We start from the raw sequence: 18,193 nt of genomic DNA on the forward strand, positions 1-18,193 counted from the left end.
TGAAAAAAGAGGCAAGAACTGGCGAAAGAGGAACGGACAAAGAAACGAAGCATGGCAGAGTGCGCGTTACTGAAGACTGAAGAGAGGGAAGGAGGGATAGAGGAGGTACAGAGGGACGATCCACCGACAGTTGACGCAGACCGAAGCCTCAGCGAGACGGAAGAAGGCGGAGGAATAGGAGGCGAGCAGCGGACGGGGAGAAGTGGCATATTAGCAGGATTAGAGAGTTGATTCAATGCGCCGACTCTCTCCTGGACAGGATTTCCCCAGCTATGCCTGGGAGGCCTCCCCTGCCTTAAACACACAAGCAAGTCGGGACAGACAAAGGTGAAATAGGGGAAGAAGAGCAAAAGAGGGAGGAGAGGTCCTGTCTTTTCCAAGAGAGAGTGTTTGTGAACTACTTTTGATTAGCATAATGAACTAATAAATCCTCACCCGTCTACACAGAGCCAGTGGATCTTCTGTAGACGTGCCAGAAATGAACAAAATAGTAGTAACAAAAAAAAAAGTCAACATCTTGTTCTAAGTTTGATAACGAAACTATTCCAACAGGTCTTTTTATGCTGTACTTTCAGCATGACAACCGTTTGGAAAACTCCCCTTTCAGTCACCCGATTCCGACTGTTGCCTTTACAAGTTTAGGACATATGTCTCCACAAGAAGGAGACGGGTGGGGGCAGGGCCTGGTAGGCAAGGGCCAAGAGTCTGCTACGGGACAAGTATGTCCGCTATGCGCGCGTTGTTTGGTGGCGGGATTCGTGGGCGAGAGAGCATTGTTGCTCTCTTGACATTGAACTTGGGAGATGGGAGACAAAGGGGAGGTGGGTGAAGGGGGGGGGGGCGACCACCCCTCTGAACATTATACACGTGTATATGTGCAAGAACACACACACAGGCTAAGAAAAAATTCCTTGGGGCCAACACCCACCCTGCCACCCCCTCCACTTCCTTGCGACTCTGCTTTATCTTAACTGTCAACACCTGGCCCGGGCAGGAACCTCTCTCTATCTGTGAACTTTAATCTGGCCCTGCTGGGCAAACAGCGGCGGGCTCGGACAAGGAGAGCGATTAGTCTGTCACGTTGCCCTCCAGTGCTTCGGCAGAGAGAGGAGGAAACACGGAGAGGAGAGGTCGGGAGAAAAGATAGGCACTGGGACAACCTGTAAAGTTAGACGCAGCGTAATGAAATAAACATGAAGGAATGAAAAACATTTAAAAAAAGAGCGGTGTGGTCTGGGGGGGAAAAAAATAGACGGAGGGAGGGAGAGAGGGAGGCGGGGGGAGATGGGAGAGACAGGAAGATGGTCTCTGGAGATATAACAGGCACATTGCTGACCTGACAAAAGCCTCGGACCTGAGATATATTGGTGAACTTTCATCCTGACGGCGGATTAAAGCTGAGCCATGTAAACACACCTGGGTGCAATATATCCTTACACTTAGATGCATTTAAGTGCTATGTAACATTTATTAAATTGTCTGTGTATTTGTGCGTGTGTGTGTGTGTGTGTGTGTGATTGTGGTTCTGAATACTCTTGCTTAGTTAAAAAGTCTGGATGCAGAACACAATTTAAAAAAAAACAATTCAGATATGTATGTAATACTTTTTATTTTTTTCAAGACAAAATGGCTGTGAAGAGAATAATGCAGACAACAGCTGAAAATAGAGTGGCATCTCCGTAACTGAAAAATAGCAACAACCAAATCTGTAAGTCGAGAGAGAACTCGTGAATGTCGTCGATGACCTTTGGTCACCAAGCAGTGAATTTAAGTCATCACAATTCATCAGGAGGGAGAAATATTAACTGACTTGTTTTGCCGTGACTCCGTTCTGAACAGAGCATGCGTATGTATCGTCATAATAAATAATGTCGACCAATGCCGTAGGTCGACTTCAAGTTCAGTTCAGAACAAATAGCTTGAGAGTAAATACAGAACACAGGATGAATCAGGGTGAAAACTCAAATGTACCTCAAAAACCCATTAGCAATGATAACATGTACCAAACTTTTTTTTCTATGATTTATTTAGAATATGCCTTGCATATGAGATGTACCATATTTAAATTATGAAGCACCACGGTTCTTTTGGCAATGGGGAAAAAAAATGACAAAGAAACTGTAGCAAAAAAACAAAATGCTTTTGAGATTGATGCTGGATTGATTGCATATGACAAAAGGTCTTTTTCAAAAACGGCTGGAATGTTATTAGGTGGTACATGTTCAAGGACAGTAAAAAGTTGGCTACCGAGAAAACCCAACAATAGCTTGTATTACTGCATATAAAATGGCAGGAGAGAAAAATATATAAAACAAACTAAAAAGATATGTACAACCACCTGTTTTTACCTCATTGTGGTCACTCCAGCGGGACTGCCTGAAAAGGCCATTACATGACCTCTCACCCTTGGGGGAACTTCACAACATTTTATTTTTCAAAAACAAACTTATTTTCAAGCATACAAATTATTCACACTATATTATCCTGCCAAATTAAGAAAATATACGGTGGCAGCTTGTTGGGATTTTTTTCACTACAGAAAAAAGGGTACATTGAAACCTTTAAAGAGTACAGGCAAAACAGTTAAAAATACAGGCTCCAACATAAATACTATAAGTGCCTACACTAAGTGAACATTAATTTCAAATACCATTCTAAATACAGGAAAAAAGTAGACCATAAATGTGTTTGAACATAGGAACTTACATGAGTGTGCATTTTCCTATGTGTTTTAAGTTCTCTCTATATATTCATATATCATAAATCTCTCCCCAATGCAAATTTTTGTTCAACCTGAAAACTTGTGTATAGTAAAGGCAAAAAATATGAGAGACAGGTTCATTACAATTCATTACATAGTGATCAAGTCCCAGATGTCACCAAGACAGAAAAGAGAAACAACAATAATAAAAAAAAAACTGAAAAAAAACTTTAAATAAGATTCTCCCCTCAAGACATTGAAGTGTTACTTTACAAACACAATTTACTTAATTTTTCAAAATCAGATTTGTAGACTTTTTTCCTTTCTGTACTGAGAAGTATATTTCTATAGTTGGTATGAAGCAGGATATTTTTATGGCGGTTCCTGCATTGATACCCCCAAGAGCCGGACTGATGTTCGGTTCCTCGGGAGGATTCATGGCTGGCAACAGTTTCTAGTTCAACTCTTTTTTTTTCTCTTTTTTTTTCTGTTTAATGCAAAGCAATGACACCACACTAATCTGTCAGCATAGCAGAGCAAGTTTTCCCTTGAGCGTCCGACTGTAAACTGGGAAAATTGAACAGTGCATGTAGGTAGTCCCAGATCTGAAATCTGATCCTCGTTTTATACTCAACCGACTGTACTCCGATTAGAGAGACAGATCCAGAATCCAAGGCAGAGTGACAAGTGCTATATTATCAACAATGAAGGGATGGAGATTAAAAAAAAAAGAAGAAAAAAAAGCAACCACCACAATGAGGTCAAGAGTATGTTAACTGAAAAGGACACAGTGACAATTTTACTTTCAAAGACTTGTGCGGATGGGACAATTTGTTTAATTAGTTTTTCCAAATTCTGATTCTTCAATTTAGATTTTGACTTCCTTTTGAGATCGTTTCCAGTGAATTGATGAAAAATGTGTCAGGTTACTTAAGGGTTTCTAAGATCTAATGCGGTAAAGACAATAAGCGCTATAAGGACATAAACATTTGAATTGAAGAGACACCTGGTAGACCCACTCCCCGCCCCGTTACCCTCCGACAACCGCCGCAAACCACCACCCTCACCCGAAATCTGCTTAGGACAACTAAAACCCCCTCTGTGGTCTCCCAGTGGCTGCTGGCTACACTCGCGCCAGGCTGACACTGAGGAAACATCATTTTGCGCTACTTACAAAAACAAAAAAACCCCGCAAAACTCTTAATTTTCAAAGAAAATAAAAACTTTGGGAAATTAAGGGCATTACGTTGGTTAAAACAACTCGTCAGACTACCCCCTCGGTTTGGTACACTTGTACCGGAAAACATAAAACACCTAAACCCAAAATTCTACACACATACTCCTTTTTAGCATGTAACATGCCAGTAAACAGAATCATAATCTGGAGAATAACAATATACATGAGTCAGGCAGATAATTGATTTACCAGAGGTACACATAATCTTTTTTTTTTCTTTTCTTTTTTTTCAGCTGGTTCCTTATGCTCCGCTAAGTCACAAAAGACAGGGCTGTACAGGTGCTTGATGCAAGGACCCGCTCATTTCATATGTGCACAAAATTGTCCTGTAATCTTCTATAGCTGAAACTCCGAGCTTATAGCAAAAAGGAGGATTAACTAATGCAGGTAAAGTATCCAAGGCACTCTTAGTTGTCATTTTACACCTTATTGTTAATTTCATTGCTGTTTGTCAAAGAAATATTTAATGGCGCTAGTGCCTAGCGTTTCATAGGCAGTCCAATTTCTATATGTATATATTTATATATATCTTATCTCAATCTTGCATGGAAAATCTTTCACAAAGATCAGTTTTAAGTGTGACCCTGCTTGTCTAGATGTTTTGATAATATGACACTGTCCACCATGTTTGAACACTTAACTGTACATGATATGTAAAACAGTATGTACTGTATGCAGCATGGGTTCTCATAACTAACTATTTTTTTTTACCTTGAAGAAATCAAAAGTATCAACAGCAACACATGTACAACCAAACCCACCAGCCAAGGACAATTTTCTCTCTAAGTAGCCAAAACACACCGAGCATGCTGACCAGTTACAAAAAATACAAAACGTGTAAATTATTGCACAATAGAAAGGCTCAAAAAGTTTTGCGTTTGATGCAATAGTATTGCCCATAGGATGGATCATGCATTCAGCTTTTTCCAGTCGCGGGTGATAACAGGGCTGTACCGTGTCTTGGTGTCAAACCCTGTTGTCCTTTCCCCTCACTTATTGGCTAGTTAGCCAGGGTCGCTTTTTAGCCAGGGGAGCTGAGAGAGAGCGAGAGCCGCCGGCATGCTGCTCTTTGCCTACTCAGTCTTAATGTCATTAGCCAGAGGGCGGTCGCTGTGCCACTTCTTCATGTGTTTCTCCAGAGTGCTGTATACACTGAAAGGCATGTGGCAGATTTCACATTTGTACACGTCCTTGCCCATCTGTCCGTGGGTCTTCATGTGGCGAGTGAGCTTTGAGCTCTGGGCGCACGCGTAGCTGCACAGCTCACACTTGTAGGGCCGCTCTCCAGTGTGACTGCGTCGATGCACTGTCAAGTTGCTGCAGTTCTTAAACACCTTGCCGCAATACTCGCAGGTGTCGCTGCGGCGGCTGTCCTTGGAGTTCGGCCTGCCGTTCCCGTGCGGAGTGCTGGCCCCGCTGCGGCCTGAAGCGGCGCGTTCCCCGTCCAGCTCGCCGGGAGGGGTGGAGAAGCGCAAGCTGCCGTTTTCCGACGAGTGCTCAGATGAGGAGGCGAAGGGCGATTGTCTGGAGTCCCCACCTGTGAAGTTGATGAAGGGGTCCTTGAGTTGTCGGGAGGCAGCGTAGCCAGCTAGCCACTGGGAGTAGACGTTCTCCGTGTTTGGGATAGTGGGAGTGTGGGCGTCGAGGTCCTTCTCCACCTTGATGCGCTTGGACAGTGGACTGAGGGAGCCGGGGCTGACCCGTCCCCTCAGCAGCTTCCTGGACAGGCCTTCGGTGGACAGAGGTCCCAGGCCGTTGATGGTGGTTGTGGTCCCATCATCTGCCCGGTCCAACTCCAGAGTGGAGTCCTCATCACCGGGTTCCTGGGACGAGCTCCTGCGGTGCGGGTGCAGGGCCTCGCTGTTCTGGTGGTGGCGGGCCCCTTCGAGGCGTAGGCTGAAGCGATAGTCGCTCCTTTCCTCCTCTTCTTCGACTCCGGGATTAGTCTCAATTTCCTCCTCCTCCTCCTCCCCCTCTTCCTCTTCGTCTTCCTCTTCTTCCTCCTCCTCCTCCTCCTCCTCTTCCTCCTCGTCCTCCTCGCCCTCGTCTTCTTCTCCATTGACCGGCATCAGGCCATTGTTCTCACTCTTGAACTTGGCCACCACTGACTTGAGAGCATCCGTGGCACTGCCGATCAGGTCACTGGTGCCAGGTTCAGGGGAGCTTGTAGTCGAGAGGCCGTCATCCGACTTGGCATTAAGAACCGAAGACTTGCTCTGACAGTGCGTTTTCATGTGTCGCTTCAGCTTGCTGGCCTGGGTGCAGGCGTGGTTACACAAGTGACACTTAAATGGCTTTTCCCCCGTGTGGCTTCGCCGGTGAACGATTAGGTTGCTCTGGAACTTGAAGGTCTTCCCGCAGAACTCACAAGACTTTGACTTGAGAGGTGTGCCTGGTTGGGTCGCATTGGACAGCGGATTAGGGGTGGAGCGTGAGCCAGAGGGCGACTGAGAGGTGGATAGGGGAGGCGTAGCTGAAAAGGGAGGCTTTGAACCTGGCTGGAATGGCTGCAGCAGCCGTTGCATAGGGCTGGGCCTGTTGGGGGAGAGAGGCGGGGAAGCCCCAGTGGCATTCCCAGCCAGCTCTCGTAGACGTCGAGAGAAGTCCATTGGCGGGGCTTCGAGTGGCACCGAGTTGAGCCTCATCACCCTGTCAAAGGCGCTGGGATGGTGGGTTGCCAGGGCCAGTTCATCGGGGCTGAGGTGATGGCGCGGCGGGGGGCTGAACACAGGTGGCGTCCGGGGGTAACGGCCTTCGCGGGGCGTGGATGCTGAATCCCGGCCTGATCCGGAGCCCGGCATCCTCAGAAGGCTGTATGGACTGCCATCAGCCAAGTGGACAGCATGAAGGGGAGGCTGGGAGGAGGCACAGTCACCCCCCATCCCAGGAGCTGCAGCCACTCGGGGGGTGAGGGGGCTACCTGGTTTGCTCTCCAGATAGATGCGGAAGCCGTGGGTGTTCTGGGCGTGCTGGAGCAGGAACCAGGCACTGCTGAAGGGCTGCTTACAGGTGGTGCAGATGTAACTGCTGGGCTCATCTTTATCTGACAGAAAAAAAACCACAGAGAGATGAGCCACATTTTAAATTGACTTTATGAGAAAACATCTATCTGTAGAATCACTGTATTTAAAAAGAGTAACACAATGTAAAATATGATTGAAAAATGAAATTTCAAAATAAAACCCCGTCACAACCAGCATTTACTCCTGGACTGAAAACAACTGTGATTATGTAGGAAACTATGAACAAATCTTTCACAATAGACCACATCTGAAACTTAATTCTAAACTAATTCTAATTTTAAACAAATACAAATTCTGAACTCCTGTACTCTAACATATGTGATGGATTAAATGTGCCTTATATATATTTTTGGGAACCAGTATTCACTTCCAGTAACCTTAACAAGAAAATGAATTAAACAATAATGAGAGATATCTCAGACAGCTAGTACACAATTTACACAGTTGAGAGGGCATGAGAATATTTCAAACCATAATTGACTTTCAATAGCACTTGCACACTGACCGGCGATTTGCCTGACAACGCATGCCTAATCTCGTTAAACACACTCATCTCTCCTCCAATGCCATGTTTACAGAATTAGCAAGGCTAGAGTGGGACATGTTTCTGATGCTGCATATTAATGCTGAATACAAATACGAGGTCACATTTGAAAAAAATGTACCAGCGCTTATCACAAAAACACACATTCCCAGGGAAAATAAGCAAGGGTAGATATTGTGTTTGACTGTTTGCGTGTGGGTGGGGAGGCACCTATAAAAATGCATTTCATGCATTATTTTTCTATTTCTGATTTTTCATGCTTTATGGATTTATTTAAATCCTCTCAGGTGAATAGAAAAGGAGAAGAAGGGGAAAGCAGAAGTGAGAGATATGCAAAACAAGAAGCATCCACCACTTGCAAATGTGCTCCCTCTTTCATCTTTTGGCTGTCTTATCCTTTCTTCTCTTTTTTTCTTTCACTGGAGGGCAGATTTTCTGAAGTCATTTGCAGACTCTGAACCCAAAACCATGGCCATACTGTGCCAGACAGGGAGAACAAGGGAGAGGAGAGAGGAAGATGGGCCATGTGTATATATGGGTGTTTGCGTGTGTGTGTGTGTGAGATTGTGACTATGAGCGATCCGATCCCTAAGATGGTGGAAGGACAGTCTTGCATGTTTTAAGCCCGCTGTGCCAGAAAGACAAAGGGGTGAATAAGGGGCAGAAAGAGAAGACGGCTCCTGAGCGAAAAGAGGGATGTCGTGGATGAGCCATAGACGGAACAGATTGGTGTTTTGTGGTTCTCCTTTCTATCTCGTGTGTCAGCAGCCACCGTGCCCCCCTCCGAACAATCTCACTTAAAGACCAGAACGCGGCATGAAATGTGCACCCAATCAAACCTCTTCGCAAACCTTTTTCTCTTGACTGAAAAGAGTTGGAAAGGGGTTATACTGGTAAATTATGGATCATTACAATCTGCAAAAATTACAGTTAATTGCTGCCACCTGCGAGGGGCTTTGACCCGCTATGGAATTTTTCCATCATAAAAAAGCCATTTGCCCGTACACGTTTTTGCTCTCTCTCCCCCATAAGCACAAATAAAATGTGCCCATTACACCGGCTTTGGCTATACGTATGTTTCCTACGACTATGCATGCGTTTTAATGGCTTTAAATAGAAAGCCCCGTATCCCTCGTAAAGCGGCTGCAATAACTTGGCCTCTCCTGTTCGCTTTGCTTTGATTTGCAGCCTACACACACTTCCTCTTGCCTGTCGTAATGCGCGAGCAGAGAGTGCATATGCATGATGTGGAAAATAGATGAAATTATCTGTTATTGTGAAGGACGAGATACGGAGATTGGGGGGTTGGCTTGAATGCCGTTTTTTTTCCTCAAAGAGATAGCTGTGTCCGTCACAGGAAAGCCGGCATTGAGGGATCATGGGAGTGAAGAAAAGGAGACGAGAGTGAAGTACAGAGAGAAGTGTGGCGTGAAGGGGACTTTCTTAATGACAACCCACCCACATCTCTGGAGGACACCAGGGCCACAACACTTTAAAGGCGGTAGTCAAGCCATTTTCTTATGTATGGGTAACATCTCGTGCTATGCAATCACGGGCCATCTGTGGACATTTGACAAACTGTGCTCATCCCACAAGCAGTGACAATAATTGTTATTCCCATCCAGGCGGTCGACGCATTGATGGGCATCAACAAGCCACACCAAAGCGTGTCCGGATTCACAACAATGGCACAGGACGTCTAAATAACCCCACAACTGTGCCTGACAGATGTAGTCAAAGGGAAAGACGGCTTTTCAAAAGGAGAAAATGGCGTTGCGACAGGGCATTTGACGCCGTTGGGAGTTCTTTTTTTTTTTTATCTTTGCAAGTAAGAAGAGTAGAGAACGGTGCGAGAGAGAAAGGATGCTCTTATAAACGAGTCTGTCCTCTAATGGAATAAAGGAGAGCTCCCTCTCACTCTGTCCGTCTGTTTTTCTCTCCTTCCATTAACTCTAAGTCTGTGGAGAGCAGGAGAGCTCGGGCTAATGCTGAATCTCCAGGTCCCTTTGAAATAGGATCAGCAGAGAGGAGAAACCACACTGACAACCCCTTAGCTGCCATTATATGGCAGGGGCTGAAAGAGGGGACTTTGAGGGAGAGAGGGCAGAAAGCATCGAGGAGAAGAGCGAGATGGCAGGAGGATCAGGAGCAGAAAAAGAGAAATATAAGAACTAAAGAGGCAGAGCACAGAGAGACAGACGCAGAGCAGTCAAAGTAGAAGAGAGGGGCGTTAACAACTCCTTCAAAGCCATTTCAGCACGTTACAACACAAAGCAGGGGGGAGGCCAGTGTCTAACGGACCAGGAAGAGAATATGATCCCTGGCTAAAGCAAAAGCAAAGGATCAACTGACACACGGGCAGTTGGGAAAAGAAGGCACCTTGAACGGCGGATCGGGTCATCCTGCGCTGCTGAAACCATCTTCACTGTCCCAGACGAACCAATACAGACAAGCGGTCTAGAGGGCTGAGGCATAATGCAAACTTTGCTCATGCAATGCTCTGCTGCTTGTGTCCCAACCCCCAAATCAAGTCTCACACGCAATCTCCTCAAGAACCACACACACACACACACACGCAGAGAAACCATATCAAACCCATCTCCTTTCGTCCCCACGGGACAAAGTAAAGCCACAACAATGACCTTGACTGGTTAAAGATGCATTAAGGAAAAAAACTATCCTCCCTCCAGCTCTCAATCGAACCCACCATCCATCAAGTGTCCCTACACTCTCAAACTTTCCAGCCATACATCCAAAACAGCTTGCAGACTTTGGCTTGACCTCAGTTTTTTTTTTTTTAGCTTTGTCCTTCACCAAGCCTGATGGTAGACTCAGGCCGTCCTGGTGTGACCACGCAGCTCTCACTGATATTGGTCATTTAGCTAATGGAGGAAAAAGCTAACAGGATTAGCTCTCAGGCCTTCCAAGAGGAGGAAGAGGGAAGGGGAGGCGCAGAGGCGGGAGACACGGGGGACACACCATGTCATCGCCATTTCCCAAAGCCATCGGTTGCCTGGCTATCTGGCGCAGTCACACGCACCTGAAAAGTGATTATGCAAATAGCGGGTATTTGCCAATATTCATAAGTGTTTATAGGTGTTGGAGTGAGTGCCTTGGGAAGACGGAGGGTTGTCAATGCAGTGCCTCTTAAGTGCCTCAGCCGTAACTGGCGTTAATGTGATTACTACTCTGTTTATGTCATTAGGGTATTCACAGTCGGGAATTGGACAGGGGCGAAGGGGGAAGCAGCAGAGGACAAGTTAAAGAACAAGGTGGGGAACTTGTGGAGGCTCTACAAGGCATATATTAGAGCTGTTCTGTGGTGTCCTGCATCTCCTTAATCCATTCTGTCGTACATGACTTTCACTTGACTTGAAGGTCTGAGTGGAAAAGGATTGAACTATAATCACTCGTCGTCGGGGGCTGTAGAGCGTGAGAGCAGCTTTATTTCATTGCATTCATCGGTGTCTCATACATGTTATAGCCCGAAGGGGTTTTATCAGTTTTTGCATCTGTTTGTGAATATATCTATTAGAGCAGCTGGCTGGCCTTGACCTCGCTCCCTACTCCTCTACCTCTCTCTGTTTGTGTGGTTCCATGTCACAGACACACACACAGACAGTACTTGCACTCACAAAGACACACGTACACACACACACACACAACAGGGCTCATACACTCACTTCTTTGTCCCAGGCCAGACTCGTGGTGGTTTGCTTAGCCACTGGCCACAGACAAAAGGCTTGTTTGACCAACACTTGTTCCTGAGACAAAGCCGGATGCAGGAAATGCTGTGCACCAAATGGAAAGACGACTAGGGAATAGAGCAGAACCCAATCGCAACTTTTTAAAGTGTCCTGTGGACCAGGGGCCTGCACCGCTCTAGTGTTGGAGTCACACATCACACACGTAGACATGAGTGAAGCAGTCAGAAAAAGAAAGAATGGCGATCACCAGATAACGCTGCACGGTGGTCTTTGATGGCCTACATCTCTTGCATGAAGTAATCTTCTGGCTGTGGCTTTTGCGCTTCTGACCATTTCTCTCCCCTTCTCCTGAATGTTAGCCAGCAAGGATCCATTTTGGACAGATGACACCCAATCATGGTGAATCATCGCATGCACAATAGACCAATATGTTTGCGTGTGAGTGTGCGTCGTTGCCAGTGTGTTTTTCATAAGCATGCGCTTTTACATGCGTGTGAGTTTCTAGTCAGCATGCATGCTCATTGTTAGTGAGTGAGGTCATATTTCTGTACTTCCATGTATGCTTGCATCTGAGTGTGTGTGTGTGTGTGTGTGGACATTAGTATGTACTACGCTTGCTACAATCATTTTAGAATTAGCATCGCTCTACCCTGTCTGTTTCCCTACGTAACCTTACTCCCTTTCATCTTTGCTCGGTTGAACTGCATTTGAACTGACCACCCATCCACCCATCCATACGTCCGTGTGTCCGTGTCTTTGCGTCTCTATCCCCGCGTATATATATTCATCCATTGCGGCTTTGTGCTTGGGTGCGGCCAGGTCCGTCAGACCTTATAATCGCCCCGGCAATCCGTGTCTCTGATGCAGATCATTATTTGCTCTCTGCTTAAGAGAGACGGTGGGAGGCCGCACGCCGTTGTTTCTCATCCTAGCTCTAATGGTACCGTGAAAAGACCTCTGGGCTTCTAGGCTTAACCAGTCTAATTAAATGGACCATCGCTTATGTAAGCATCCGCGGAGATTATTTATTAAGTTGGGATCCGCTTCGCAGGATCAAACCGCCGTCAACAAAAGCCAGCGCTGAACGGAGTAGGTATTAGAATAAAGAAATGAATCAAAGAAACTGCAAACTGCCAAGTGTCAGTTTAAGCACACATATCCAGGTACATAAGAAGACTTAATCAAGCAGGAGTATTTTTGGACTCGAGCAATCTCCCAGATGGGCGCGGAGTCTCTGAGCACTTCAGAGGGGACATGTGAAAATTGTTCTGTCAAATAAAAGATATGTCTCAATAAACTACTGCTCAGCGAGGAGGACAGAGCAAAATAGGCTAATGAGGAAAATAAATAATAAAACAAAATTCAATGGACTACAATGGACTGCCAAAAAACAGACTTTTTTTCTCTTCTTCATTTTCAAAATGCAGGCTGTCAACGTCTTTCCGTACAAGCTTCATCCCAGTTTGAAGCGTAAGGACAAGAAAGCCTCCGTAAGACATGGGGCCAGAACCCTGCGCTTCACTATCGCTGCATAGCTCAGCTTATGACAGGCTGGCGTCCCCGCAGAAAGGATGGAGGGGAACGAGGGAGGTCAACTAGCTGCACATTTCTGCATAAATCTCCAGTTAGATAGCATCAGGAGAGCAGAAACAGCAGAGGGAGGCAGGCAAGCAGCAATGGATGATAAGGCCCCGGGGGGCAGCCATTCGACACTGTCAAAACTGTAAGTCTGCGGCTGTTGGATGAGTGGAGCGCGTTATGAGCCTGCATACCATTTGCCACAATGTGATTTGGCTTCACCGGAGCATACAATGCCCTACGTCGGACCGTACCCCCCGTTCCCCCACTTTGGTCATTTTCATAAAGGCACGTGTGCAAGGAGCTGGACAGAAAACAAAAGACTGTGAAGAAGTGAAAACATTTCAGTCACATCGTTATAGAGCTCTGATAATCAACAGCTTTGCTGGTGAAAAGGCTGAGCAGCATGAGGCACTAACAGAAATCACGAGACGCCCGCATGTCCGTCGGTGTTACATTCTCACAGAAAACAACGACTACATACTGTATGTCAAAGGAAATGAAGAACCAAATCACAGCTGAGGCCGTAGTGTGACTAACACTTCACAGGATGCAGAGTTAAGAATTAAATAATTTCAAGCAAAAACTGCAGACTGACATCTTCATAAGACTGGTGTGGCAGGACTGTCATCTTTAAATCAACTATTTCAGACACGAACACATAATAACCTTGTGGAAGTTTCAAACCAATGCTGTTTTATCTTGTTGTTTCATCAACAGCGGATCGGAATTCATAAAAAGCCGTGATTTGATTCGTTATATATCTATTTAATTTGTATCTTCCCAGCATCAGCAGGTTGCAGCAGTATGAATGAACAATCGTGCTTAATTGCGTGCTTAACAACACCACTTAACTCTTCAGTTATGACAAAGATTTTCACATCCTCTAATGCGCCAAAAACAGTAAAGTAAAAAGAAATATCCAACCAAAAGCTGGGGATGAACAAAAAAGCAGTGAGCAAGTGAGGGAAAAAAAGTTGAATAGGAAGAATGGGAAGTGACTTTGCTTGATCTGCAGGCCCAGACCTGCAGTCAGGGTATCTCTGAGCTCATGAAAGTCCGGACACACACACACACACACACACACACGGTGTGTCTGGACTGAGTAAACACTCCAGCCTGTCTGGAGGATAGAGTCATACCCTCTCTCTCTTTCTCCGTCCCTCATGCAGCCTGCATGCTCCCTTGTTACTCCTCCTTCTATCACGCTATTTCCTCAACACCCTGATGGCCGCACTGAAAGAGGTTAAAGTGGGTCTTTCACAATCTCACACACTTACACCGGCCACCATACACAGTTTCTCCCTCTCCTTTTTCTTTTTTTAACTCTGAAATACCCACACAATTTGTTTCTCCAAATTGTTCTTTCCCTAACAGCTGAAAGTCACAGTACCTTAACACCTGTGCCACGGTACACCTCTCATCTTCTCCGCCCACTCATTTAGTGCCGGGCACATCTCAAAATCCATTAGGCCGGTGTGTACAAGTTCTTTTCTTTTTCTCCTCCTACCTTTGCCTGGGGGTGCTCTGTCACTGTAAATAATATTTCCAGAGAAAGTGAGACACGTAGAGCAAAAGGAAAATGAGAGCGGGCCAAACAGGGAAAGACACTCCATCATTATCTTAATCTCCAAACGGAGCCGGAGGTGGAGTGGATTGGGGGGTCTTTGTTTCTGGGGTTTGGGCTTTCGAATGCACCTGGATCACTACTAAAACACCCCATTGTCATAACCGGTTATTTAAGTGGAAGTAGAGAACTGTTAAGAAACACAAAGTAACCACCAAGCTGGACCTAAATTCTTTGTTTCTGAACTCGCTCCCAAAAGCCCCAGAAGCTCTGAAGCATGGGCCGTCATTTAGCTGGTGAACAAGGGCGGTTATAAACATGTAGTTATTTTTCACCCTGCCCTACCACCCCAGGGTGAGAGGACCAGGGCATGTGAGCTCGGGCCAACCATAGCAGTTCGTTATGCATGCGAGCCTCAAGACATCGTGGAGGGACATGGCACTTTGAAACAAGAGGGCCAGTGTGTTGGAGTGTCCCGTGGCCCGGAGCGGTGGAGGCTGAGGGTTTAACACGCGTCCCATCTGCTGTGTGTGACTGTGCACACGGTGGTCGAGTGGTTAAGGGAGCATCAATAGCCGGACTCTTTGGATCAAGGGGTATCTAAGGGTCAGCTGCAGCTCACAAATCCAATTTCCTTAGATACTGAGAAGTAGGGAGTCGAGAAAGATATGCTTGGACATGCGGGGACCGCAGTTCCGACTTGGATGAAAGACGATTGTATCACAAGTTCACCATTTTTTTCTTTTACGTTTTTATTAATTTGTTAAATTACCTGAAATGTCTTAACAAGTCAGGTCTGAGACATTCCCTGATGCTGTAACAAGGACACAGCCACTAACATGGAGAACGCAATTCCCCCACCAACATCCATTCAGCCAACCCTACATTCCCCTTCCATTATTTATTCATCAAAGAAATAATATTGCTGGGCCACTTCTCAACCCAGACGCTTTCCAAATCCTTATTAAAATTGCAAAAAGCCCTCCTGTTCAGCCCTAATTCAGCCCCTTCAAAGAAGCACGAACAGACAAGGCAGCGCGGGGAAGTGGTCAGATATCCACAGTGAGCCACGAATGTTTATTTCATTACTGTTCTGCACAGTGCAAGAAGTTGACTCTAGAACTGGTAGGACTACAAAGAGGCGTGATACCAACCAGGGCCTCGCCTTTATGACACGTTGTTTTGCCCCAAACATCTCCTTTCCCAGTGACACAAGCCAGTTAATACCTGCAGGTAAAGTTTGCCATCAATAACAGTTTGTAAGATGAATGGGCCATGTGCTTGGCGACGGCAGGCCGAGCTCCACACCATTCTTCACCTCCGAGGTTCCCTGTACCAGATTTCAGCCTACTAATTGAAGACACGTGCTCTGATCAGCCGCCACAGCAACCAAGAGAGGCGGGTGAAATGGTGGATAATAGGACCCGGTGCAGCGCAGAAAGTTAACGCCCTGAGCCGTATTCCCTCTGCGTTCCAAAAGAAGACAAAATGTAAATTGATATCTATGGCACGTTTCGCCTTGTGTCGCTCTAAGAATCATTTTAAACGTGTGTCTTTTCAGTTCCAGTGCGGTTGCACGACCACACCGCCGACAGGCTGTTGAAAATACAACACGTGGACTCTTCCACTTATTCTCCCTAAAAGGTGTGTCAGGAACATGCACAGGTCCGAGCGGTAGCGAGCATGATATTCATTAAGGTAGCCAACCTGTAGGTTCCTTTGTGCCCAGCTGTACAGCATAAATCAGGCTTTTAACGAGGCTAAGGCCCTAAGATCTCAAACCGTGCTGGAATGCTACCTGCACAGCCGTGCCAAAAATCTGTCTGGGTCTAGGGCTCCTATAGATCACTGTGTTTATAGGGGGGGCTACAGCGACCTACCCTGGGGAGGGAAGGAGGGAGGGCGGAGCAGAGAAGCAGAAAAAAAGGAGGGCGGCAAAGGGGGAGGTGGTGGGGGGGTGCAAGAACTATTTTGATTGGGTCATCAGGTTTAAGTAAACATGTGTGTGTTGCGCTGTAAAGGTGCGAGCATGTGCTGCACCACAACAAATTCTCTTTTTTTACGAGGACTCTTTATATTTGGTAACGTTTAACCAAGGAAAAATGATGACAGCAGCTGAAAGGAGACAAAGAGGGACGACGGCAGTAACAGGTTTCAAAGCAACAGTCAAACAAGCGGAAGGAATTCCTTCTTCTTTCCAGGTAGACATGCGTGAAGAATAACGGTGAAAATTAGCTTTTAGACCTCGGAAAGAGTTGATAAGAGGTTACGTGAAGAAAGCCTGTTTGTCTTTGCAGACAGAAGGATTTATACACCGACAGCTGCAGGACAGAACACACAAATTTAAAGACTGACTGACTGACTGAAAGGTAAACCGAGTCCACCTTCAAGCCATTGTTCCTGCGCAGAAAGGGTCCATGAACTCAGACATTCCACGACAGGTAGTGGCAAGACATACTTACACACAGCCAATACACAGACATGATGCAAGTACACACACATTTGCACTCACTAGAGCATATCGTGTAGCCACACAAAGAGGTCAGAACTCTTGCTAGGGCAATGCGTTAAACTGTACTGTAGTTTACTTAATAGAATAGTACAGCAGCGCTTTCCAATGCAATGCCTTCACTCCTGGAGAGCTTACCACCTACCCAACCATTTCACCAAGAAGTCAGAGTGGAGGTGCTCATATTTGAATTAATAGCTTATCGCAGGACTGTCGCACAAACATAATATCAAACTTCATTTACAGAAGGCGACAGTTAGGTCTCAATGTAAGACGCCTTCAACATGCAGGCAATTTGCTGCATTATTTAATATTATTTTTCACTCCTGCAGTTTTTATCTCTTCCTCTTTTTTCTTTCTGGTACCTATTTCTCATTCGCAGAATGACATCCCTGAGAGGAATGTACCTCTACTCCTGGTCAACATAGGGTCTTAAGACCTTCCCTGTCATTTCAAAGGGGTTGAGAACCTCTGGCTGACGCATCGTCCCCCGGCGGACGGCCCGCGTAGCATTCTGAAAAAACGAACTTTCAGGCCTGTGCAAGGCCAAACGGTAAAGATCCCGAATGCCCATTCTATGCATGTCCAGCTGATACGTTGTAGACCTAAAGACCCTGAGAGGAGAGGGTTTTACAGCTAACCCAATGGCTATCTCGTCTACCTCTGCCACAGCTGTAGAGATATATAAAGCCAGAAAAAGATATGTTTACTGATAAAACACGTAGCCTTTATTGCCCTCGTCCGGTTTCATCACCTTTGCAGTACACAGAGGGGTAGCTGATGAAAGGAGGAATTAAGAGCAGTGAAGGAACAGGGATATTATCCGAAGAGGAAGGGTGCAGTTGAAGGGTGTCAAGAACGGCGTAAAAAGCTGTGGAGTGGAGAAGAAGGGAAAAACAAAAGAGTGGTGGACAGCTTTGCACTGCAGCACCCCATTCTAGATTACATTAGTGGCAGCTGCTTCCTTTGTGCGGTTTTATGGCCTGGCCCCAAGAAAAAGCTGCTAAAATTTCATTTAATCTGCTGCAGAAACTCAAGTGTCTGTCAGCCACTCAAACAAGGGGGCCTAAAAGCACCGTGCTCTCAAATAACTGAGGCAAAATAACACTAATAATATCTCCGTCCGTGGCCATACGGGCAGACATTTTGTGTAACCAAAGAGGGTTTGCCTGTGCATGGGAAACTGGCCCGCTCTCGGGCAGGCCTTTAATGGCGGGTGAGGGAGCTAGACAACGTCCCCCTTTTTCCCTCCTTCTCGCTTTTATTTATCTCCACCTCCTGTTCGTCTGTCCAAGTCATTAGCTTATGTTAATCACTAAAACTAGCA

General features: G+C 46.0%; 1 protein-coding gene across 1 annotated transcript in view; it reads right to left on the reverse strand.

Annotated features, from left to right (window-relative positions):
- Positions 1-1,592: 1,592 nt before the first annotated feature.
- LOC120825197 (BCL11 transcription factor A) overlaps positions 1,593-18,193 on the reverse strand; it is a 34,311-nt gene continuing 17,710 nt past the window's right edge. Inside the window, exon 3 of the mRNA XM_040186673.2 lies at positions 1,593-6,981. Coding sequence (XP_040042607.2) covers positions 5,012-6,981 — 1,970 coding nt within the window. The 3' untranslated portion in view covers positions 1,593-5,011. The remainder of the gene's footprint in view (positions 6,982-18,193) is intronic.

This window comes from Gasterosteus aculeatus, chromosome 9 (genome assembly GCF_964276395.1).
Source record: "Gasterosteus aculeatus chromosome 9, fGasAcu3.hap1.1, whole genome shotgun sequence".
NCBI lineage: Eukaryota > Metazoa > Chordata > Actinopteri > Perciformes > Gasterosteidae > Gasterosteus > Gasterosteus aculeatus.